Source organism: Hippocampus zosterae, chromosome 12 (assembly GCF_025434085.1).
Source record: "Hippocampus zosterae strain Florida chromosome 12, ASM2543408v3, whole genome shotgun sequence".
Taxonomy (NCBI): Eukaryota; Metazoa; Chordata; class Actinopteri; order Syngnathiformes; family Syngnathidae; genus Hippocampus; species Hippocampus zosterae.
This window is the reverse complement of record NC_067462.1, coordinates 17,977,210-17,998,953: the sequence shown is the minus strand read 5'-3', so window position 1 is coordinate 17,998,953 and position 21,744 is coordinate 17,977,210. Positions and strand designations below refer to the sequence as shown.

General features: G+C 42.4%; 1 protein-coding gene across 2 annotated transcripts; it reads right to left on the bottom strand.

Annotated features, from left to right (window-relative positions):
• Positions 1–5,409: 5,409 nt before the first annotated feature.
• On the bottom strand, positions 5,410–17,441 carry si:ch211-67e16.11 (uncharacterized). Of its 2 annotated transcripts, XR_007965556.1 has the most exons (9): positions 16,495–17,441; positions 13,201–13,479; positions 9,865–10,095; positions 9,611–9,781; positions 9,370–9,501; positions 9,124–9,290; positions 8,746–9,018; positions 7,873–8,337; positions 5,410–6,200 (listed from the first exon to the last, which is right to left on the bottom strand). XR_007965556.1 is itself a non-coding variant. In XM_052083020.1 (8 exons), the coding sequence occupies exons 1-8, from the start codon at positions 16,724–16,726 to the stop codon at positions 8,161–8,163; spliced, it is 1,662 nt and encodes a 553-aa protein (XP_051938980.1). In that variant the 5' UTR covers positions 16,727–17,441; the 3' UTR covers positions 5,410–8,160. The 2 variants fall into 2 exon arrangements, 1 of the variants encoding a protein (XP_051938980.1); XM_052083020.1 differs by having other exon boundaries at positions 5,410–8,337.
• Between the last annotated feature and the right edge of the window lie 4,303 nt (positions 17,442–21,744).

Below are 21,744 nucleotides of genomic sequence, written 5' to 3'. Positions count from 1 at the left end.
TAAAGCATCTTTGCCTTTGCCTGTGCTTCTTTACCCCCACTCTTTTATCAGCAGCTTATCATGTTATCAGGTTACAGGTTGCATGAAAGGGTAAATACTTTCATCCTCAAAAAAAACACAGAATTGAAAATGCATGTGATCATTTGGGACCACAGCCGCAGATGGGTAATTATGGGTTCATCAGTGGCTCGGCCTTTATTTATGCACAGATATACAATATTAGGAATAGTATTCATATGTGTCAAATGAAAGTAAAATCAAATATGCAGCAAGAATCAAAGCACACTAGGTGCTACTGTTTTGGTTTGCAAATGTCTTTAAAAATAGGCTTACCAGTTATCGTCTGTGAGTGAACAATAGCATTTATGAACTGAGATAACACAACATGAAATACAGAAAGATAATATATTAATCATAAAATGAAGGAGGTGTTTGTCTTAATTTGCTGACACACCAGGCATTGAGTAGAGCAGATCTGGGAAAGTATGAGTCTCAAACTCCTACCTCACAGTGACCATGAAGTCAAAGAAAAATGTAAAATATACGTGGCTTTTATTTTATGTTCTGACGTATGGACGCTCATACAAACGAGCTAGTGAGCTAGAACTACCACTTGTGTCTGAAGTGGTGCTAATTTATTTGTCTCATCACTTATTTTATTACCGGTAATATTTTTACACGCCTTTTAACAACTATCTTTCTAAAATACAGAGTACAAAAATAACAGCGATGCTCCTAATTTGAGCAAAATTAGAGGGGAAGAGGACCAATCATGTTTGGCCTGTTTGTACTAAATGCAAATCTACAGCCTCATATACTGTACATATTGGGGTATAATGAATCATCTCTGTACCATACACTCTCAATAATATTATACTTATTACATGTATGTATCTATATCTGTGTCTCTCGCTCTGTCTCTCTCTCTCTCTATCTATCTATCTATCTATCTATCTATCTATCTATCTATCTATCTATCTATCTATCTATCTATCTATCTATCTATCTATCTATCTATCTATCTATCTATCTATCTATCTATCTATCTATCTATCTATCTATCTATCTATCTATCTATCTATATATATATACATATATACATATATATATATCTTGTCAGTCTGGATCTGGAAGTTCCACAGGATCTTCGCTCTGTCATTCTCCACCACCTTCGGAGGTGTTTCCCATTTTGACCATGGTGTTTCCAGTCCATACTCCGCACAGATGTTTCGGTAGACTATGCCAGTCACCTGGTTATGGCTTTCCCTGCCAGCATCTTACACCCTGCAGTTATGTGTTGGATCGTCTCAGGTGCCTCTGCACAACCTACAACTTGGGTCTTGTCTGGTGTGGTATATTTGGGCCTCCATGGCTCTGGTGCTCAGGGCCTGCTCCTGAGCAGCCAGGATGAGTGCCTCTGTGCTGTCCTTCAGGTCAACCCTCTCTAGCCACTGATAGGACTTCTTGAGTTCAGCCACTTCAGTTATGGTCCGGTGGTACAGCCCGTGTAGGGGTTTGTCCTCCCATGATGGTCCCTCTTCCAGCACCTCATCCTCTGTTCCCCATTGTCTCAGACAGTCTCTGAGTACGTCATCCGTTGGAGCCTTCTCCTTGATGTATTCATGTAGCTTGGATGTTTCATCCTGGACAGTGGCTCTCACACTCACAAGTCCCCGGCCTCCTTCCTTTCGGCTTGCGTACAGTCTCAGGGTGCTGGATTTTGGATGAAACGCTTCATGCATGGTTAGGAGCTTTCAGGTCTTAATGTCTGTGGTCTGAATCTCTTCCTTTGGCCACCTTATTATTCCTGCAGGGTATCTGATCACTGGCAGGGCATAGCTGTTTATTGCACGGGTCTTATTCTTGCCATTGAGCTGGCTTCTTAGGACTTGCCTCACTCGCTGGAGGGATTTGGCCATAGCTGCTTTCCTTGTTGCCAGTTCGAGGTTGCCATTGGCTTGTGGTATACCGAGGTACTTGTAGCTGTCCTCAATGTCTGCTATTGTTCCTTCAGGGAGTGAGACCCCTTCAGTGCGGACTACCTTTCCTCTCTTAGTCACCATCCGACTACATTTCTCAAGCCCGAATGACATCCCCATGTCGCTGCTGTAGATCCTGGTTGTGTTGATCAAGGAGTCTATGTCCCTTTCGCTCTTAGTATACAGCTTTATGTCATCCATGTAGAGGAGGTGACTGATTGTCGCTCGATTTCTGAGGTGGTATCCATAGCCTGTCTTGGTGATTACTTGGCTTAGGGGGTTCAGTGCAGTTCAGTGCAGAACAGCAGTGGGGAGAGTGCATCACCTTGGTATATGCCACATTTGATGGACACTTGGGTAAGTGGCTTTCCATTGGCTTCATGTGTGGTTTTCCACATCCTCATCGAGTTCGCAACGAAGGCTCTTAGGGTCCTGTTCACCTCATACAACTCCAAGCATTCAGTGATCCGTGTATGTGGCATCGAGTCATAGGCTTTCTTGTAATCAATCCAGGATGTGCACAGGTTGGTACGTCGGGACCTGCAGTCTTGTGCGACTGTTCTGTCAACCAGGAGCTGATGTTTGGCTCCTCTGGTATCTCTACCAATGCCCTTCTGTGCTTCGCTCATGTATTGATACATGTGTCCACTTATCTTTGCCGCAATTATGCCTGACATGAGCTTCCATGTTGTGGAGAGACAGGTTATTGGGCGATAGTTGGATGTGACTGCAACCTTTGAGGGATCCTTCATGATCAGGATCGTTCGCCCTTCGGTTAGCCATCCTGAGTGAGTCCCATCCCACAGCAGCTGGTTCATTTGTGCTCCCAGGCGCTCATGTGAGTTTCTTTAGCCAGTAGGTGTCAGTAGGTGTGGACCATGTCCGGGCCTGGTTTTGTCCAGTTCTTCATATCTGAGACTCTTTCCTGTATGTCTGCCACTGTTATGGTAACTCTCTCAGGATCACCAGCCATTGTGCACTGCTGTTATGTGCAACCTCCTTCTCCCTTATGCCTTTCAGTTTCCAGTCTTGGTGGGTCCGCTGGTAGGGCCCTGCCACTGAGCGTACACTTTCGCAGGTTGTGTTGCGAACAGCCTGTTTATTTGTCTGGCCTCATTCTCTTTCGTGTACCGCTTTAGGCGACTGGACAAGGCTTGGAGCCTTTGTTTGGCAGTTTTGAGTGCTTCAGGTATGGTCATCTGGATCTACCTCTCGGGTATCAGCCTTTTTATCACACCTCCGTCAGTTGACTCACATCTTTCCGAGTCGCCTTGATCTTAGCCTCCAACCGTCTTTTCCATGGTGGGTAACGTATCTCATGGCTTCCATGGTTGCTCTTATAGCCCAGAGTCTCCAGGATCACTGATGCTGAAGCGTATATCAGCTCATTGGTTTCTGTGATCGTTACGGTAGGGATCGCCCTCAGTCTCTATGAGACTTTCAGATGGTACTTCACATAGCCATTGTAATCGGTTTCTAGGTTGCCCAGCTTTCATTCTCGCCATGATCTTAGCTTTCAGGTCAGTTGCTGCCTCGCTCAATATTTCATTCATTGGGGCTGGCCCCCGAATCTCATCATCTGCATTCATTGGGGCTTGCCTCCCAATCTCTTGTATGACCTCCTCCTCTGATCTGGCAGCCTGGGGCCCTTCACCACGGAACCTGTGTTGTCCCTCATCAATCTCAAGTTGTGACAGCAATTGCCGTTTGTGGATGTTGGAACACTGAGCTACTAGTTGTTTCGTGGTTAACCGTGACTGTGGGTTTCGAAGTAACCCTTTAGCCCACATTCTCTGCATGTATGACTAGGGTTGCTTGAGTAGCATTCCAACAGAGCCATGTTCCAGTAGCCCATTTTTCATCAAGGTGCCTGACACAGACCTTGTTTGGCCGAGCGACGTCTGAGCCGGCATGTCATTCGTTTTATTGTCTCTCATTGTATGAGGTAGGCATTAGGATTTTGCCCAAGGATCCACACTGGATGTTGTTATGTTTTGTTTTCATTTTTTTTGCCCCAAGCGGGATTTGAACCACCGTCTCCCGTATGCCAAACCGATGCCTTACCAACTGAGCTATCCAGCCGCTGCCATGACCCGGATGGCCAATAAGTTGATAGTTGGTGCACAAGATTTTGCAGAATTAATTGCCCACCGTTGTAGGAGAGGAATGAAAGGATTTGAAGAAACAAAGTAATCATACCTAACCCTAAATATTTTCAACAGTTTAAAACTGATGTTGATAGAGCCAACACCAATCTAATCACAAGCATCGTTCTGCAGGTTCACGGATCTTTTCGGAGCTAGGCAATCGCTCTGCTTTCTAGATTGTGCGTTAATTAGACTGGCTATATTTGGTACTGTTGTGTCAGAGTCAAGCCACTTATTATTCGCTGAGCTGGTTGTGTTACTTGGTCGTGTTTTGGTAATAACATCGTGGATGGGCCGTGAGTGCTTGTGTCAAAGGTTAGTGTTTGGAGTAAAACTATAAGAGTGGCCTGAGGGTGGCTTTGACAGAGACAGATGGCGCGTTGCTGTGAGAACATTATCTCAAAGGGACCTCCCCAGAAAAACACGAGGCCCGTAACACGTCACCTTTTTTTGGGGGGGGTATTAACCATACGCATGGCAATGGACCAGTGGTCCATTTCTAATGGGATATCCATGCCAGAACCTCTTAGTACTCCAAGTTTATTATCTTTTTTTTTTTTTTTACCAGTTTTGATGCACAATTTGTTCGCCTTTTCCTAATGACAACTGAACTTTCTTACACTACTCCTGTTGTGCTCCAAAATTTTATATATTTGTGCTTTATTTTTTTGTTAGCAACTCATTAACTGCTGCCCAGTCAGGAGCATCCAGCTCAGAGTGCCCAAAGAAGAGCAGTCAATCCGCTATGACTAAATAGGAGTGACCAAATTGTTGTGACTAAATCGGATCGACAAGTCAACAGCGACATGTTGGCAGTACTTGCATCAACAAACTGCAGCTAAAAGAGAGTCCCCAAACAAGAAAGAGATCAGGAGTGCTCAAATAGGATCAGCAGTTACCAAGAAGTGACCAAAAAAAAAAGTAAAAAATGAGAGCCAACAAACAACAGCGACCAATCAGTACTGTTGGAGCAGCCACGTTGGAATTGTGACCAGTTGAAGAACCCACAAACTGTTACTGTTCCCAATAAACTTGAGCATCCAATCATGAGTGCCTGACTGAAGCAATCAGATGGCAGTGGCCAGATCAAAGCGATTTGACTGAAGAAATTATTAAGGAGCTAAAAATCAGGGTTCATGGTGTATGTACGAGTCAAAACTGGAGTGTGAACGACCAATCAGAAACGACCATGAACGTTCATGAGGTCATTCCATTAAGTTACATGCGTAAAGGAGATGATGAAAAGAATGGACAGTGAACAAGTGGAGCACAGACATACAGGATCGGTTTCTATCAGATCTTTATTGACTACATTCTGTGAAATACTGCATGCCACTAGAAACATTTCTGCTTAATTGTCATTTTATTATCTGTACACAAACTTGTGAATTGAATACACAGTAACTTTTTGGGCACAATCTTGGTGGATGGTCCGGTCTGTCAATCCACACATTTGGGAACGTTTTCCTAAGCGGCCATCTTAAACGTTATGTAAACAAACATCAACGCAAAGCAGAGGCATGCCTCTTAATCGGTTAAATATGCTAGTAGGGATTCCCATTCCCAGTGCACAGGGCAAGGTCAAGACACGCTTGGCCGTCAGACATTGGGACGAAAAAAAAATATCTCATACACGCCACAAGTCTTCCCAAAGGACAATTATGTAAGGATTTTTTTTCTTTCCATTTCTCGTAAGGCGGAATGTGTCACATCACTTTTGTATAGGTAGTGGATGTTGTTTGTTGAGGGTTGAAAAGACACGTCAGGAGGTCAGATCAGGTACACGACAAAAACGATTAGACAACACATTGTCAGTAATGAGTTCTTTCCAGAGTGTGTTCACGAGTGATTTGTCATTCACACACACGCACACACGCACACCAACACACACAGGAGCAGCGCCCTTATTAAAAAGCCATGGCCAGCCGGTGTAGAAGCGAGGGCAGTCGCAGTGCTTCATATCTTAATCATGATCATTGCAGGCCAATCTCAGCTTCTCCTTCCATGTCCTTCGCATCCCCTCACACTTCCTCTTTTAGTCGGTACACGGAAAAACTCCTCCATGTTTTAAAATCTGGGATGCAAGATACCTCGAATTAGATTTTATTTTTGTCTTCTCACTGTTGTTTTTTTTCTGATTGAAAAAAAAAATTGATAAAACCAGAGGGAACTTATTTTTTCTACTTTTTTCCTCTGGATAAATTCATACTTCCATTTATTTACATTTTATATTTTAATCACAGGGTGGAGCCCATCATCCCATCTGATTTTTTTTTTACCAAGGGATGGAGTGCACCCTGTACTCGTGGCCAGCCAATTGGAGGCTAGAAATCGAGAACAATAAACTTCCTCTCATAGTGGCAGTCCCACTGGACCCCATTCCCCAAACATTCTCAGCATGCTTCATCAACTGAAAATAAATGCCTTCCCTAGAAAGGTGGCTTCTTTTTCGACAGTAGAATACAAACAGGAAGTAACTGCTGACGGGTCATGACAAAAAAGCTCCAGGACTGGTGTCACAAAAAATATATTTCAACTGAACTCTGTTTTCTTCCCCTGAAGTAAAATCACTTTTTTTTGCCAAGAATTCATGCACTCCTGAAAGGATTCATCACAGACATCTTTATGTCAAAACGTAATGCCCAGGGGCGAAAAGTGAAAAAAAAAATCACATGGAGTCATTTGAAGAGGGAGTTTAGTCCATCAAGGTAATGTTTGTCTCGTTCGGGAAGTGTAGGATGCTCAGGGCAGAACTCTTACTTCTCTCACACACTCAACGGAGCAAACGCCACAGAATAGTTTTATAGACGCGCTGGTCTATTACAAAGGTCTCTCAGAGGTATGACGAAAGTGAAAGAGTGAAATCCAACTCCTACTAAACATGAGTTCCCCATGGATAGTCAAAGTGATCTCATGCTATGTGGAATCAGTGTCTGAAACGACAATCTTTATTCCACTCGCCTCTCCAGTGAGCTGTGTGCTTTCGGAACTGACTTTGAGTACACCCCGGACTGGTCCCCAGCAAGCCATTTAGAAGGAAAAGACCAAGACAAATGAGCCTTGACGATCAGACTCTTGGACGATTTGGGAGTCTTTAATTAACCAAGCTTGCATGTCGCTGGGGAATGTTCGGAGAACAGCACAGTACCTGGGTACAATCCTGATTTGAACCCTCAGATATGAGGCAGACATGCTCACCGCTTGTTCACTGTGCTGCTTCTTATTCCCCCTTAACATTCATTGTCAAATAACGGTAATCAATTCACTTGTCCATTCATTTTCGATACCTCTGTTAAAATGGTCTGGACCTATTACGCAATCAAATCGTGCGCTAGCCACGCACAGGAGTAAAGGTATGGAATTGTTCTCTGTTTATGTAATTGGTTTTCATTTGATAATTCTGTTTTTTATTTCATTTTGAATAAAAGCCTCCCATCGTTTGTGTCAAAGTGACAACAAGATATTTGCCTGATATGTGACACGCTAGATTCAAATAGTGGATGTAAATGTTTTGAAAATTGAAGTTTTCAAATAATTTGGAAAATTATAGGAATAATGTGCATGATTAAGTTAAGGTGAGTGTGCGATAAAAGGGTCAGTTGATGAGGTCATGGGTGAGGGGTGAGTGATGGACGAAAACAAGAAGCAAAGAAATGGAAGAAAAAAAACTGATGCAGACTAAAATAGGAGTGATGATCAGTTGTGAAATGTTGAACACACACACACACACACACGCAAGCTCTGACACAAGTGCTGTCCTTTTAATGAACCTCCACACACAAATGGCGTTCAGGTTCAGGACGCCCCCTTGGGATGTGCTGTCATCACCATGGTTGCAGTCCGAGTTCAGCGTCAGGGCAGAAAACACACATACATACATCCCCGCACGCAAAGACACACTAAACACACACACACACACATTGCTTTTACTGTCCATCTACACATGCATGTGATTAACTCTAACATGTATTGTGGAAGTGAGGTGTTTTCCTCTCTCGCCGCCTGTCTGGTCAGTCATTTTGTGTCTCCCTCTTTTAGTTGCTGCTTTGGTACTTCCTGTGCCAAAGTGCGGTCGGCAGGTTCTGGCATCCCTGGTACCATCGCCTCATCTCGCTGTCCGTTAGCGGAGGTGTGGCGTTGCACGGAGCTCCTGCCAGGGTGATGTTCAAGAGGCCGGCCCACTGGTCCAACAGGTGGGAATCACCCGCACTCTGCAATAAAGTTGTTACAATTTTTATTAGGAAAAGGCGACATTGGGGTGGAGGTGCTTGATATTGTTTAAAATTTCTGTGACATTGTATAGTGCAGGAATGCTCAGAGATTCTGTAATCAAGCCAAATAAATTAGTCGTAGAGATGAATAGATCAAAGAATATTATGTTGAGTAAAAAGAAAAAGAAAGAAAGAAATCAAGGTAGTAGTCGTAGCGGCAAGAGCAGTAGTAAATGAGCTCTTTGATCTTTTAAGTCAAGGTTGTTACTGTCTCATCATAGATTTTATTTCACTTATAAAACAGAAAAAAAATTGATTCTATACACGGAAAGAAAAATATTCCAAACAAGCTTTCGTTGACTGAATTTCAATTTGTTGAGAGGTGTCTACCTTGTGGCAATAAAATACCTTCTCCAGGTAGTCCAGCAAGCATGTTGACGGACCAATATGTGCCCAGCTGCTGTCCTCCCAGCTCATGCTCACCCGCTGGTTCTGGTAGTTTTGAGTCAACAATTTCTGGTTTGGGATTAGAACTACATTGAGATGTTTCTGAGAGCCTCTCAGCCTTTTGGACAGAACGCCACTGTAGCTCTGATCCACGAACAACAAAACACGAGTTGCCCGACAGCCGGCCAGGTCAGTCAAGAGTTCATTGACTGAGTAGCGCTCCTTCAGATCAGCCTGAAAGGAGAAACAATTCCCTGAAAGTCTTCACTGGAGTTGCTCAGTGCTCAGCCTCAATCTGATCGACAACGGTATCTGGCTATGTGTTTCCCCCTATCTTACGATGCCATTGAGGTTGGCGTCCCACAGGAGCATGGTCCCATCGTTGCGCGTGGGCGAGTTCAGGTAGAGCACCAGTGAGTCGGCGCAGTGTTGTTTCCTGCAGACATATGACACATGGTTACGGATCACCGCCTTCTCCGTGGCTGAGTAGGCACCCTCCAGCTCCTCTGCAGTGAAAGAACACGGACAAAGAAGTTACCTACAACGTCCAGTTTAGAATGGCAGAATATCCGTTGGGAGTCCTACCTGGATTGTGTCCACTGCTGGCAAAGAAGGTCTTGATATGGTCTTTGTGAAAACCATTGATACGCAGCATTCTGTAGAACCTCTGAAGATTCTGCACATGTCGCTGAAATGTCATCTGCTGCCGCCAGCCGCCTGACGCAAACAAAAAAAAACTGGTAAAGAATCATGCTTCCGGCAACCGTTGGTCAGTGAGGCGAAAAATCAGATTTGCCACCAGTGTTTAGGTTGGTTTGCATCATACCAGAGATAAGCACAGCATGGTCGCATGTCTGGTAAAGGCGGCAGGAGAGGTGCGTGGCCAGTGGCTGCTGGTGACAGCGTCTCGTGTTTTTATTCAGCTCGCAACTCGAAACGGGCAAACTGGGGGACCCCATGGGCACCAATTGAGGACACCTGGAAAATTCGGTGTGATCTGTCGAAAGCAAACATGTGAGATATCTACAGCGTGACACATCAACATGTCCTCACATCGGGCTCAGCAGCTTTGAAACTTACCTACACATCTGAGTCTCTGGGTCCGGTTGCTGTCTCCGACTCCAACCACCAAGGGAAGAAAGTGGACCTCACAGAGCCGTCCACTGACCTGACTGCTAAAGGTACCTCTGCGTGGAGCTCCTCCCATGAGCCAGCTATGCCCATGTTCCATAAGCCTTTCGGGCCCGGCCTGCCAACGCTTCAGCTGGTTCTGACAGCGACCTTTCAAGGCCTGAGTCAAGCACTCCTCACCTGAAGATGCAGATGTAGAGCACTGAATTGCCATCCAGAATTTCTCATTTACATTAATAATGGGATGTGAGAAGAGTGGGCGGCCCGGTGGTCCAAATTAAATGTGTTGTTCACATATTTCACAGAGGTGGCCCAGTGGACCTCACAGTGCAGAGGTCGTGGGTTTGATTCCAGATCCGGCCTTCCTGTGTGCATGTTTGCATGTTTATCCCCCGTGCCTGCATGGGCTTTCTCCGGGTACTCTGGTTTCCTCACGCATTCCAAAAACATACATGCATGCTGATTGAACACTTGAAATTGTCCCTCGGCTTGGATGGTTGTTCCGTCTCTGTGTGCCCTGGGATTGGCTGGCAACCGGTTCAGGGTGTCACTCGCCTACTGCCCGGAGACAGCTGGGATCGGCTCCAGCACCCACCGCGACCCTTGTGACGATAAAGCGGTTTTAAAAATGGATGGATGTGAGAAGAGTTGCTTTTGAAAGATTGTATCCAACGAAGGACCTTTCCCGTCAAGGTCACGCGGGTTCTTGTTGGAAGTCGAGCGTGATCCATCATTTCTTCTTTATTCAGCCCAATCTGCACTCAGGAGCTGACATTGCTTGACATGCCACCCCATGCATTCCAATTGGTGACTAAAGGTGTATTTTGGGTTCATCCTTCCATTCATACACTTATCTAATTTCCTTGACCACCATTTCCATCAGTTGAAGAGCGGTTGTGAACACCCACACAACCGATCGACATATCTGAACCATAGAACCATCTCAATAAGCAAATTGTTTTGGTCAATGGCTGTGGATTCATCAATATGTGTATGTAGTCGGTTCTCTCGAGACTACAAACGGACATTGCTCTGAACACAAATGTTTCAAAGGCGGCAAGTAGGGAAGCTGTTTTTTTTGGTTTTGCTTGCCTCAAAGACTTTTTGGTTTAAATAGAATTCATCTTAAAAATATGCAATCCAAAATCTATCCTTAGAACCCAGCAGGGGGCATAACATTTTGTGTGTGTGCATAAATAATTGACTGATGCGTCTTCGTGAGGCACACAGGCAACCTTAACATCTGGTTGCAACCCTTTTCACAGTGGGGGGTCAGCAATTTGCACTTTACCACTTTCTTTTACTGGGATTGTGGGGATCGGATGTTCACATCCTGTCCCCTCAAGACTATTTTATGCTTTGAAGCACTTTGTTCGCTGTCCCTGATGGCCTTTTACCTATCTCTCTTTTGCTGTGATGTGTTGTTTTTCAAACCACCAAAAAGCACAAGTTTGCAAGCCGTCATCCCATCAGCAACTTTTCAACTGCATGCCTCAAATGGACCAGAATGCTGCTGATGTTCACTTGCAGAATCTAATCAGTGCTTTGACATTTCTCAGAAAAAAAAACTTTGACAGTGATGATGCTTATAATAATACTTGCTAACAACTGGTTTACCTTTCGCTGTACAAGGTGAAACAGTATGGTACACCGCCGCAAACTATAACAACTGTAATCATGCGAAATTAAAACCTGTTTAAAGCTGCATTTGTGATGTCTTGCAACAAACGATGAGCTTTAAAAGGGTGCTTTCAAACATCCCCGATTTTCACTGTCTCTTCTGCTTCAGTTCAAGACAGAATTCTTCACTCAAACACACTAAATAAAATAAACTCGCAGGCTTGGCCACGTTTGGAAAACCACAACTACTGCAACTATTTCCACAACCTAACATTCACATGACTTTATGCCATCAATGCGTGGACCAACTTAATCAACAAACTACACCATTGCAGCAGAAAGTGTAATACTGACACTTTTGCTCAAAGTAGAAGTATGATGTTCTAATGGTCCTGTTCTTTCTTTTATTCATATGTTTTAATACATTTTGACGTACTTTACAGTGAAACCTCAAAAGTTGAACACATTAGGCCCTATTTCCGTGCTCAGCGCAAGTCTAGCGCACAGCACAGGTTCGATGTATGCATGGGTAGAATTTTCTTTCTTTTGGTATTTTCCTCAACTCGCGCAGGTGGAAGAGGGTGTTTGCGGCATTATGCGGCATTGTGAGATGGAAAGTAAACTGCAAGATCTCCCCTAGCAGATGATGCTGATTAAAATATTTTCAAGATGAGACTAATTCATTCAATGAAATTATTTCTTCAAACATTCTAAGGGATCTATGCTATTGTCATAATGAATGAATGAAATATGATGACATGCACCACAAGTCTGCGGAACTCGGAATCTGTCTGTCTGAACCTTGTTTAAATCCACTAAAATCACATTGCACAAATTGCACCATTCCTTATACCTATTTTTAACTAGTCCAAAAGCTCATCTACTTTTGGTCAATAAATTGTCAGATGCGCCAGGGGCATATGATCGAATATGCAAGATTGCCTATCGAGGCGTAGCACGGTCTCCCAAATAAACATGCGAAACAAGTATTGCCCCGACTCGAAAATGAAGATGGGCCCATTTTTACACTGAGTGCAGTCTGCTTTGTGTCACCAAATAGTTTGGTTCGCTGGTTGGTGGAACAGCTCCGCCCACCGGGATGCTCAGCGTTGTGCACCTGTCATTGAAAAAAGTCTCATTCTGTTTTCTGTAATTCTTTGACCAATCTCATTTGAAATTTAAATCCAACCAAATGTATAAATGAACGTTCCTCTGTATCATCAAACACACACAAAAATAGAATAAAACTGTTCACGCTTTGAACAAACCTGACAAACATGTTGGAGAAGAAAGTTGCTGCATTTCGTAGGAGTTTCTGTGATGAATGAAGCCCTCTCATACGTAAAGACATTGCAACACATATATTGTACTGAACGCCCCCTAGCATGTTTTATGTCACAGTAAATTCTATATTTTTACACAGATCCTCTTTGACATTCCTTGACTCTTTGCCGGGGTACAAAAAGAAAAAGAACATGAAAATACATTTGTGGAAGGGTGTGAGTCAGACGAGGCTTCGAAGCAGAAGGTGATGAGCGAGATTTTCATTTTTGCTAATACATTAAACCTTTGGGTATCTGTGAAAGTTCTGGCTTTGGTGGAGGTCTGTGCTTTACTGAATGATTACAAACCGGATGCATCTGAAACCCAATCAACCAGACTCACCCAGATAAATGCCGTCCAGGTGGGAACATCTCTTCTTTGTCACATTGAAGTCCACGTAGAAGAGGGCAACTGGGTGACCAAAGTTCTCGCTGGGATTCGGGTCCAGCACCAGCACCGCGTCATGGCTCACGGAGGCGAGAAAAGGCGCTTGGTACCTATGTCGGCTCTCCCTCCCATTTGTCAATCGGCCGATGCCGAAAGCGCTCCGAAATTTGGAGCTGATCAACCCACTGGACGAGTAAGAGTCTGGGAGAATGGCCAGCACTTTGTCGGAGACACCTGGGTCACAACATACAAAATAAATCCGGGTGACATTGCTACCATCGTGCCCTCCTTCTCTGCCATAGTCTGATAAACCAGGACCGTCTCCATGAGATGACCTTGATGAAGCAGCTAGGCCTGTCACACACACAACCAGACGATCACACGCGCATACACTCCCTTGTATCACCGCCTTCATTGTTCATGTCTTGTGACCTGTTGTAATTGTCATATGCTTGTGCAGGGGTTTTTTTGCCTAACTCAAACTATCCTCAAAATGAGGATAGTTCGAGCGTGTTTTTTTTCTCCCCCTCCCCCTGGTTTCTTCCGACTTTCGGGGTTGAGTGAACGCTGGCCCGTCTGGCTGCCGCTGCTCAACTCGTTTTGTGTTTTATTGTTTTTGTTCCTGATTGTAAAGTATCCGTGGGTGTCTTGAAAGGCGCTTATAAATAAAATGTATTATTATTATTATTATTATTATTAAATCATTCACGTTCATCCATCCATTCAGTTTCGATGCTATTTTTTTTTGTGCAGAGTCGATCTGCCAATTGTCTGTGATATTGTTTACATATGAGAGATGTTCCAATCCAGTCACATTTTAAAAAAATAAGTCACTTCAACGGAAATGTGTATTTGAATGACACTGAATCACTGAAATGGCAATGATAAAAATGTCCCAATTCATGAAAATTGACAGCTTGTATGTTGACATTGCAAGTATTGTTGCAGTCACTAACAGGCCCAGAGCGGGTCATCTGGACCACTGGGCAATTTCCCGGTTGGACGGGCAGCTGTTTGTGTTGCTTTGGTGAGAGTCAAGCCCGTAGATCCATTTTGAAATCTGAAAATAAAGGCCATTTGCACCTTTTAAAACAACTGTACTACTAACACATTCACGATATGATATTTTAGAAAGCATTACCTTTGTTATTCGTATCAAAAGTTACAATAAGTAATAAATGAGTCGAAACAACACCACTGTTACTACGTTACACCCTATTGGTACACAATAACACATCGAAGAGACGCAACACAATCACAAGTGTTACTTGTAAATGCAACAAAGCATGATGGGAAAGCATCACCTGTTGCTTTGTAGCAATCGTAAAGTTGGCATCAGTCCACTAAATAGTACACTGGAAGCGGAATGAATATGTTTTGAAGCTCTCACAGGCGGTGCCGTGTTTGCTGCCTAAATGTTGCTGGCTACCCAAAACAAAAGTGTATGTATGTTTGTATTTACCGTACGTATGTAAATAAAACATGAATAATAATTACAAGCCTTGTAAAAAAAAAATCCATAAAATTACAACTGTATGAATGTGGTGATAAGGTTAGCCGAAAAGCCAGAACTCATCTACTTAATTCGTACTATGTTCGCTTTCTGGTGAGTGCTTGAAGTGGTTTTAGCCTCGAGCCTACATTGACTTTTGTCAGTGCAACGGGTCTTCGCATGAGCCCCCACAGCACCATCTCTTGATCTACTTCTCTCTACTTTCTTTTTCTCAGTGCGCACTGATACATGTCATTCACCTGTCCCTGGCGAGGCGGTCTCGCAAGTCGAGTGTGTGGCAGAAAATATAGACAAAAAGGAGAAGACAGAAGAATATAAACATCTTTGAGCAGTGGTTTTTAACCTTGTTAGAGGTACCGAAGCCAACTACTTCATATGCACCGAACCCTTCGAAACATAAAAATATAATTCAAGAAGTCCTTCAGTTTTGAGTTGCTCAACTTGGCATGAGAAATCATGCAGATAGGACACTGACTCCCATCACTTTCCGTGATGCATGTGAATCAATTTGTAAATATGCGTCGGACCGCTTTTTTTTTTTTGTTTTCTTTTTTTGGCTTGACATAGTTAGCATGTCTTTAAAAAAGTTCTTTTAAAAAAATCAGACGTCGTCCTATCACGACAGTCACTCGTTGACGACTGAGCGAACTAAATTTCCCGCAGAACCACTGTCTTAGAGTGAGTGGAAATTTTGAATCAAGTTATTTTTACAGTCATTGGTTGAAAACAGTCCAACCCATTGAAACGTTGCCGTGACTCCAAAAAATTGAAAAGAGAACCCAGACTGCGTCTAATGACGATGACACAAGGTGACACGTCAATTGTTAGCAGCAAGTTAACAGTACATGTTAGCACTTCTAATTCATTTGTTGCCATCGATCTCAACAATAATTGCACAGAACAAAAAGGCACAAGGCATTAATTAAGTGATTTATTCATGTATTTGACATATTTGATCAATTATCTTTTATATATTAATGAATTAATTCACCTCATGATCTGCTGTTACCCACCGCCTAACTCACATTGAAACAGTCAAATAAGTGGAGCACCAACACTTACTTTTCTTTTCCCACTTAGAGCACTGTTGATAGTACGGACATACCGGGAGCTGCACACACCTCTCACTAAGCTGTCTCAACTGTGACCACAAAAACAATATGCCATGTAGCTGTAGAAGATGAGTCCAATTGTAGCCAGCTCTTCTTGCAACTGACAATATTAGTTTTAATCGGCATAAAATTAGAATTCATTAAAGTTTTTCTTTTAATGTATCACAGAAATTGCAACAATCTTGTGTGCCTAACGCACTGATAATTGTAGACTCAATATCCTGTGTTTTACCGGAGATTTTTGTCATATTTGGCCACAATTGAGGAAACGGATTGTGGTCCTCATATATCTGAGGGGGGTGTGTCCTATTCCTATTTTTAGTGGCCAACGGATTTGTTAGCTGTAGCCTGACACTTGTTTCTGATTTCTTTTTTTTCGTGGTGGCCCCGAGCAACCCGTGGGTCCACCGGATCAGCAGGACGGGCCGCGGCCCACAATGGTAAACCCTGCCTTCCCCAGAGGCCAGCCCGCCCCTACTTGTAACTTTTGGGAGTCACCAGCCATATTGGTGATCAAAAAAGAATATATACTTTGTAGAACCCTGAATACATTCAAATTAATCCAAAATGAATCAGGATGCTATCAAACACCCACCATCAAAGTTGTGACCTTTGATCACTCACCTGTACGCGGTTCAGAGGCGTAGACTGCCACGGCGGAGGGAGACAAGTGGGCGAGTCGCCGGCACTCTGTTTCGGAGTGAGAGGAGGCGCGGAGGCAGTGGTGCAGCTGGTCCCACTGCAGGGACTGCAGGCCTGAGCGCACCCAGCGCCCCAGCTGCACCTGAGGCACGCCCTTCGCCATCAACGTCGGCGCTGCCAAGTGGAGGACGAAGATGAGGAGAGAATGTTTCATTGTCGGAGTCAGCTTCTCCTGGTTCTTGGTTTGTTCTGTTGTCCTTGAGCTTTTTCAGATCACTTTCTATTGTTGCTTTCCTCTTTATTTGTTGTCTTTTGGCCTCCCTTCCTCACTTTAAACTTTTTAATTGCCTCTCCTTTTCCCTTGAAATAATGAATGTTTTTATTCATCCATTTTAAAATTGGTTCCTTGGGATTCTGACTCGGTTGCTAGTCTGTCAATATCACAAATGAGCTTTTTTCTTTCAATGCAGATTCCTGCGTTTTACCTTCATTTTCCAAAGTGGGATTCCTGCATCCCTTTTGCTCCTTATACATATCCTGTTTGTCTTCCAGTTTTTGTTGTTTTTAACCTCTGTTGGGATAAACAGCAATGCAAATATAGTTAAGATTAAATATTTGGATACTTTTTAGTGATTGTTCTTCTTTGGGAAATCACCCATGCTTTTATTCCATCTTTCCTTTCCTTTAAGTCTTTGTTTTTATTCTTGTTTTCTTCTAGATGTTGAAGTCAAAATTAGGTTCCATAGTCATCCCAGGACAGAAAAAAAAGATGTCCTCTTCTGTTATATTCCTGTCAGGTTTACAAGTAAAAAGATCATCCGGGAGGAGACGGAAAAATATTACTTCACCTCTTCTTTTATTTTTTATTTTTTTGGATACCAAGCACTTTACTCTCAGTGACTGGACTGCCGCAGCTCTTCAGTCGCCTCTTTATCTCCCTCTCTCTCTCTCGCTCTTTCTCTCTCTCTCTCTCTCTCTGCCTCTCTCTCTCTCAAGGTTGGACATGATTGGGAAAGAGAAAGAGGGGAGGTGATAAGAGAAAGAGAATAAAGGAAGGAAAAGGGCAATTGGTAAATGTGAAAGTGGAAAGAGGGAACTCAACTCAATTCAACTGTATTTATAAAGCGCGTTCAAACAGCCATCGCTGCATACAAAGTGCTGTACATGGAGCAGATAACATATACAGTATACAATAACGCAATACCGTATTGGCCCGAATATAAGACGGCCGTGATTATAAGACGACACCCTCTTTTTCAAGACTCAAGTTTGAAAAAATACTTTTTGAACACCAAATTAATTTTTCTACAGAAAATAATTACAGTACATCTGAAACGAATTATTATAACAATATATTTGAGAGAAAAAGCATGTTATTTTGCTTCATTCAAATCTTAATATCTGAACATTTAAATATGTCAACTAAAGTGCAATCACATTTGTAAATGAATGGCTTCTGGTTTTTGAAATATAAATTACATCATAACTTCTTCTCAGCTGTCGTTGAACCTGGCTGATCTTTGACCCACTTTTCTCAAGATTGTTGCTGCGTTTCTCCATTTTCTGTTATCTCTCCTATTATTTTCTTCTCTTTACTTTCTTACCGCTATTTTTTATTTTCTTATTCATGCAACCGCTATTTTTATTTTTATTCTTCGTGACAGTGGTTCACTTTGCCCTGTTGAGTGAAGTTCACCATTCGCTCCAATGGTATCTGGCGCCGTCTAGCGTCGTGAATGGGTATAACGTCTAGACGCCCGAGTATAAGACGACCCCCACTTTTTCCCGTCTTATTTCAATGCAAAAAACACCGTCTTATATCCGGGCCAATACGGTAAATCAGTAACAAAGATGGTCGAAGGCACCAAACGGTAAAACTTAGATCAAAACTGAGTCATGCTGAATCAAATGCCAAAGAATATAAGTGAGTTTTGAGGCTGGTTTTAAAGATGGGGAGTGAGGGGGCTTGCCGAATGTTCAGTGGGAGGTAATTCCAGAGAGAAGTAGGGAAGAGAGTATAGTGGTAGATAAACCATATGGGATGAAAGATGGACACAGAGGACACACAGATAGTTGTGAGAAGAAAGGAGGGAGGAGAAAGACTGGAAACACTGTTAGGAAAAGAAGAGAATCGAGTGGTTAGCACAGATGTGTCCAACATACAGCCTGCGGACCGGAACCGTTCCCTAAGGAGGTTTGATCAGGCCCGCAGGGTAATTTAAAAGTGAAAAAAATGCATAAAAGACACGGAATGAATATTTTAATAAGGTGAAATTCATAGAGTATACGCTAGGGGGACACACTGATGATCAGAGTAAAAGACAACATTGTTTTGATCAGAGAAGAAAACAACAGCAACCTCAGTCTGTCACTGAGATAGACCCAACGCAGCAGACGCCATCAAGGACGTGAATACTTTATTCTTTACACATTTAATAGCACTCTCCTTCGTTTGTAAGGTGTCGGCAGGGATTACATTTAGATTTTATATTTGTGTAAATGTAAATGGTTTAACCACGTGTAAATGGTTTAAAAATTCCTTTCTGTATAAATCTTGTTTAATCTTAAATTAAAAGTGCATTAAGATATTTTTCAATACCAATTAAGATAAGATAAGATAAGAAAACCTTTATTAGTCTCACAATGGAGAAATTCCCAATTCACAGCAGCAAAGTTATGAAAGTAAGAAGTAGAACAACAAAATAAAGGAGCTGCTGGAAAGGCAGCCACTCTCGCGGCGCCATTTTGAAGTCAAAATAACACAAGACAACACAAGGACACAGACAGTCGTTCAATCTTCACCAATTTTCTGCATACACTTTGTTGTCTGAAGCAGTTCTAGATGAAAGAGGAGAGGATCAAAGTGTCCTTTCTCCAGTGGATCAGAGACGTCATGCTGAAAATGTGCACATGTCTGCTACAAGCTAAGTTTTGAAAGCAAACACAAAGCTGTAGCATCCATTGACGAAAAGAGATTAGTTCACTTCTCCTGTCCCACGTAATCCGCTTCAAACTCCAAGCCGCGACTGCCAGCTCCAAATCCGCATCCGCTCCTTTCTTCTCATCGTCGGCTCCTCAAGACCTCCATCCATCCAACCGCAGACCGTTCAACAGCACCGATCTCTCCACTGAACAAAGCGGGGCTGTGAAAAATGCTGCCCATTACAGGCGCAAGACACAAGCGCCCCGGGACTGTCCAGCAACGACAGTCAAATGGCGTCGACATTCCTCCAGTCAAAAACAGTGCTGGTATACCCATGCTGCCGAGAAGGCGCAACCACCAAGCACAGAGTCCTCCTAATGAATGTTGTGGCCAAAAAAATGCTGAAAAAGGTCCACATCAAGTCCACACGACGTAACAACAAACACAAAGTGACAAAAGAAACACAAAAACAACAAAAAAAGCAAGGCTCATGAGAGCACTTGCTGACGGCTGCCTACTCGGGCGCCATCTTGACTTCTTGACTTGAATTACTTGTTAAAGTTGTGTGCCTTTGTACAATCAGTGGGATCTGTTGCAATGCATATATGTGAATGATATGAAATCTAAGGAGCTTCATGAAATGTTTGGTAAAAGACCAAAACTAAGGAAAGACATTATTTTGGTTATGTATAGCAGAGTATGGTAGAATTTTAATGTGAAATGAGTTTGGCACCCATGGGTTAGCACATCAACCTCACAGTTCTAAAACTGGGCTCTGGCCTTCTTGTGTGGAGGTTGCATGTATTCCTTATGCTTGCGTGGGTTTTCTCCAGGTACTACAGTGTACTCCCCTTCTTAGGTTCCTTGAATGGTTGGTGCTTTATATTTCACTTGCGATTTGCTAGCAACCAGCTAGAGCAGGGGGTACACCCTACCCCCGGCTCTCGGTCAAAGTCTGCTGGGTTAGGCTCTAGCTCAGCTGTTGCCTAAATAAGGATAGTTAGGCTGTAGCTCAACTGTGGCCTAAATAAGGATAAGTGGTATAAATGGTTGGATAGAAGGATATAATAGATTAGAATGAAGTAGAACATGCTTCATTTTTATTTTTGCGAAAACAATGCCAAACAGTTTAGCAGCTCCCTGTAACAAAATAATAAGAAGAAAAAAATATTTACAATTTTGCTGATGGGACAAGCTGAAAGTCACACAGCATCTATGTCAGAAAAATAAATACGTATAGAAACAGCAGATAGCTACACCGATGACAGTATTACACAGGATCGTCTGTTATGTGTTATATGTTTGGATATGGTCAAATAAACAGCGAAATAGTTTACAAAGGTCACACAACTTTGTATTTTTTTTACCGCTTTAAGGTTTGTATACTGCTGTTGGAATCGAGAACCTACAGTTAAAGGGAAAATATGGGCAAAAAGATGGAAGATAGCTGAACGTTAATTGGGGATACTTTAATATAGTGGTTGTGCGGGCCGGCATGTGAAAAGCGGAAAATCAGAATGCATTGATATTTTTTTTTATTCTAAACTCAAAAAATAATCTATTCAAAATATGATGATTGTTCTCCAAAAAACGTTTGCCAGAAAAATACAATAACAATATCTGTTATTGTATTGATGTTCCAAAAATGGATAGTGAAATCCGTAGTCATCTTTTTTTTCTACAATTACTACATATACCATTCAATATTGAATGAAACCAAAGATTAAACCATTTTTCAGGCCTAAGCCTGAAAAAAAATATGTAAGCATTTTTTTAACAAAGTGACATTTTTTATAAATACTGTACAGAATGTTTCGTCAGGCCTAGGCCTGAAAAACAAATACAGTATATATATACGAATTAATTAATTAGTTAATATATATATATTAACTAATTAATTAATTCGTTAGTTAGTTAGTTAGTTAGTTAGTTAGTTAGTTAGTTAGTTAGTTAGTTAGTTAGTTAGTTAGTTAGTTACAAACAACTGGCATTTTTTTAAATAAATACTGTCCAGAATGTTTTGTCGGTTTTGTTATTGTGGGTTTTGTTATGGAAAAAATTTGGCGAGCTGTACAGCGATGAGGTGTGGAGACAGTTGACGTTCGTCTAGTGAGTCCTTTAGCCATCAGGATTGAATTGAATACAACTTTATTGTCAAATGTGCAGAACACAATGCACAGTTAAAAAAACAATGACTGAAAAAAAATCTGTAATATAGCGAAGCCGCGAAGGATGAACAGTTTTATTGGAATTACTGTAGGGGAAAATAAATTCGAACAGGTGAACAAGGGAGTGCTAAGCAGCGAGTA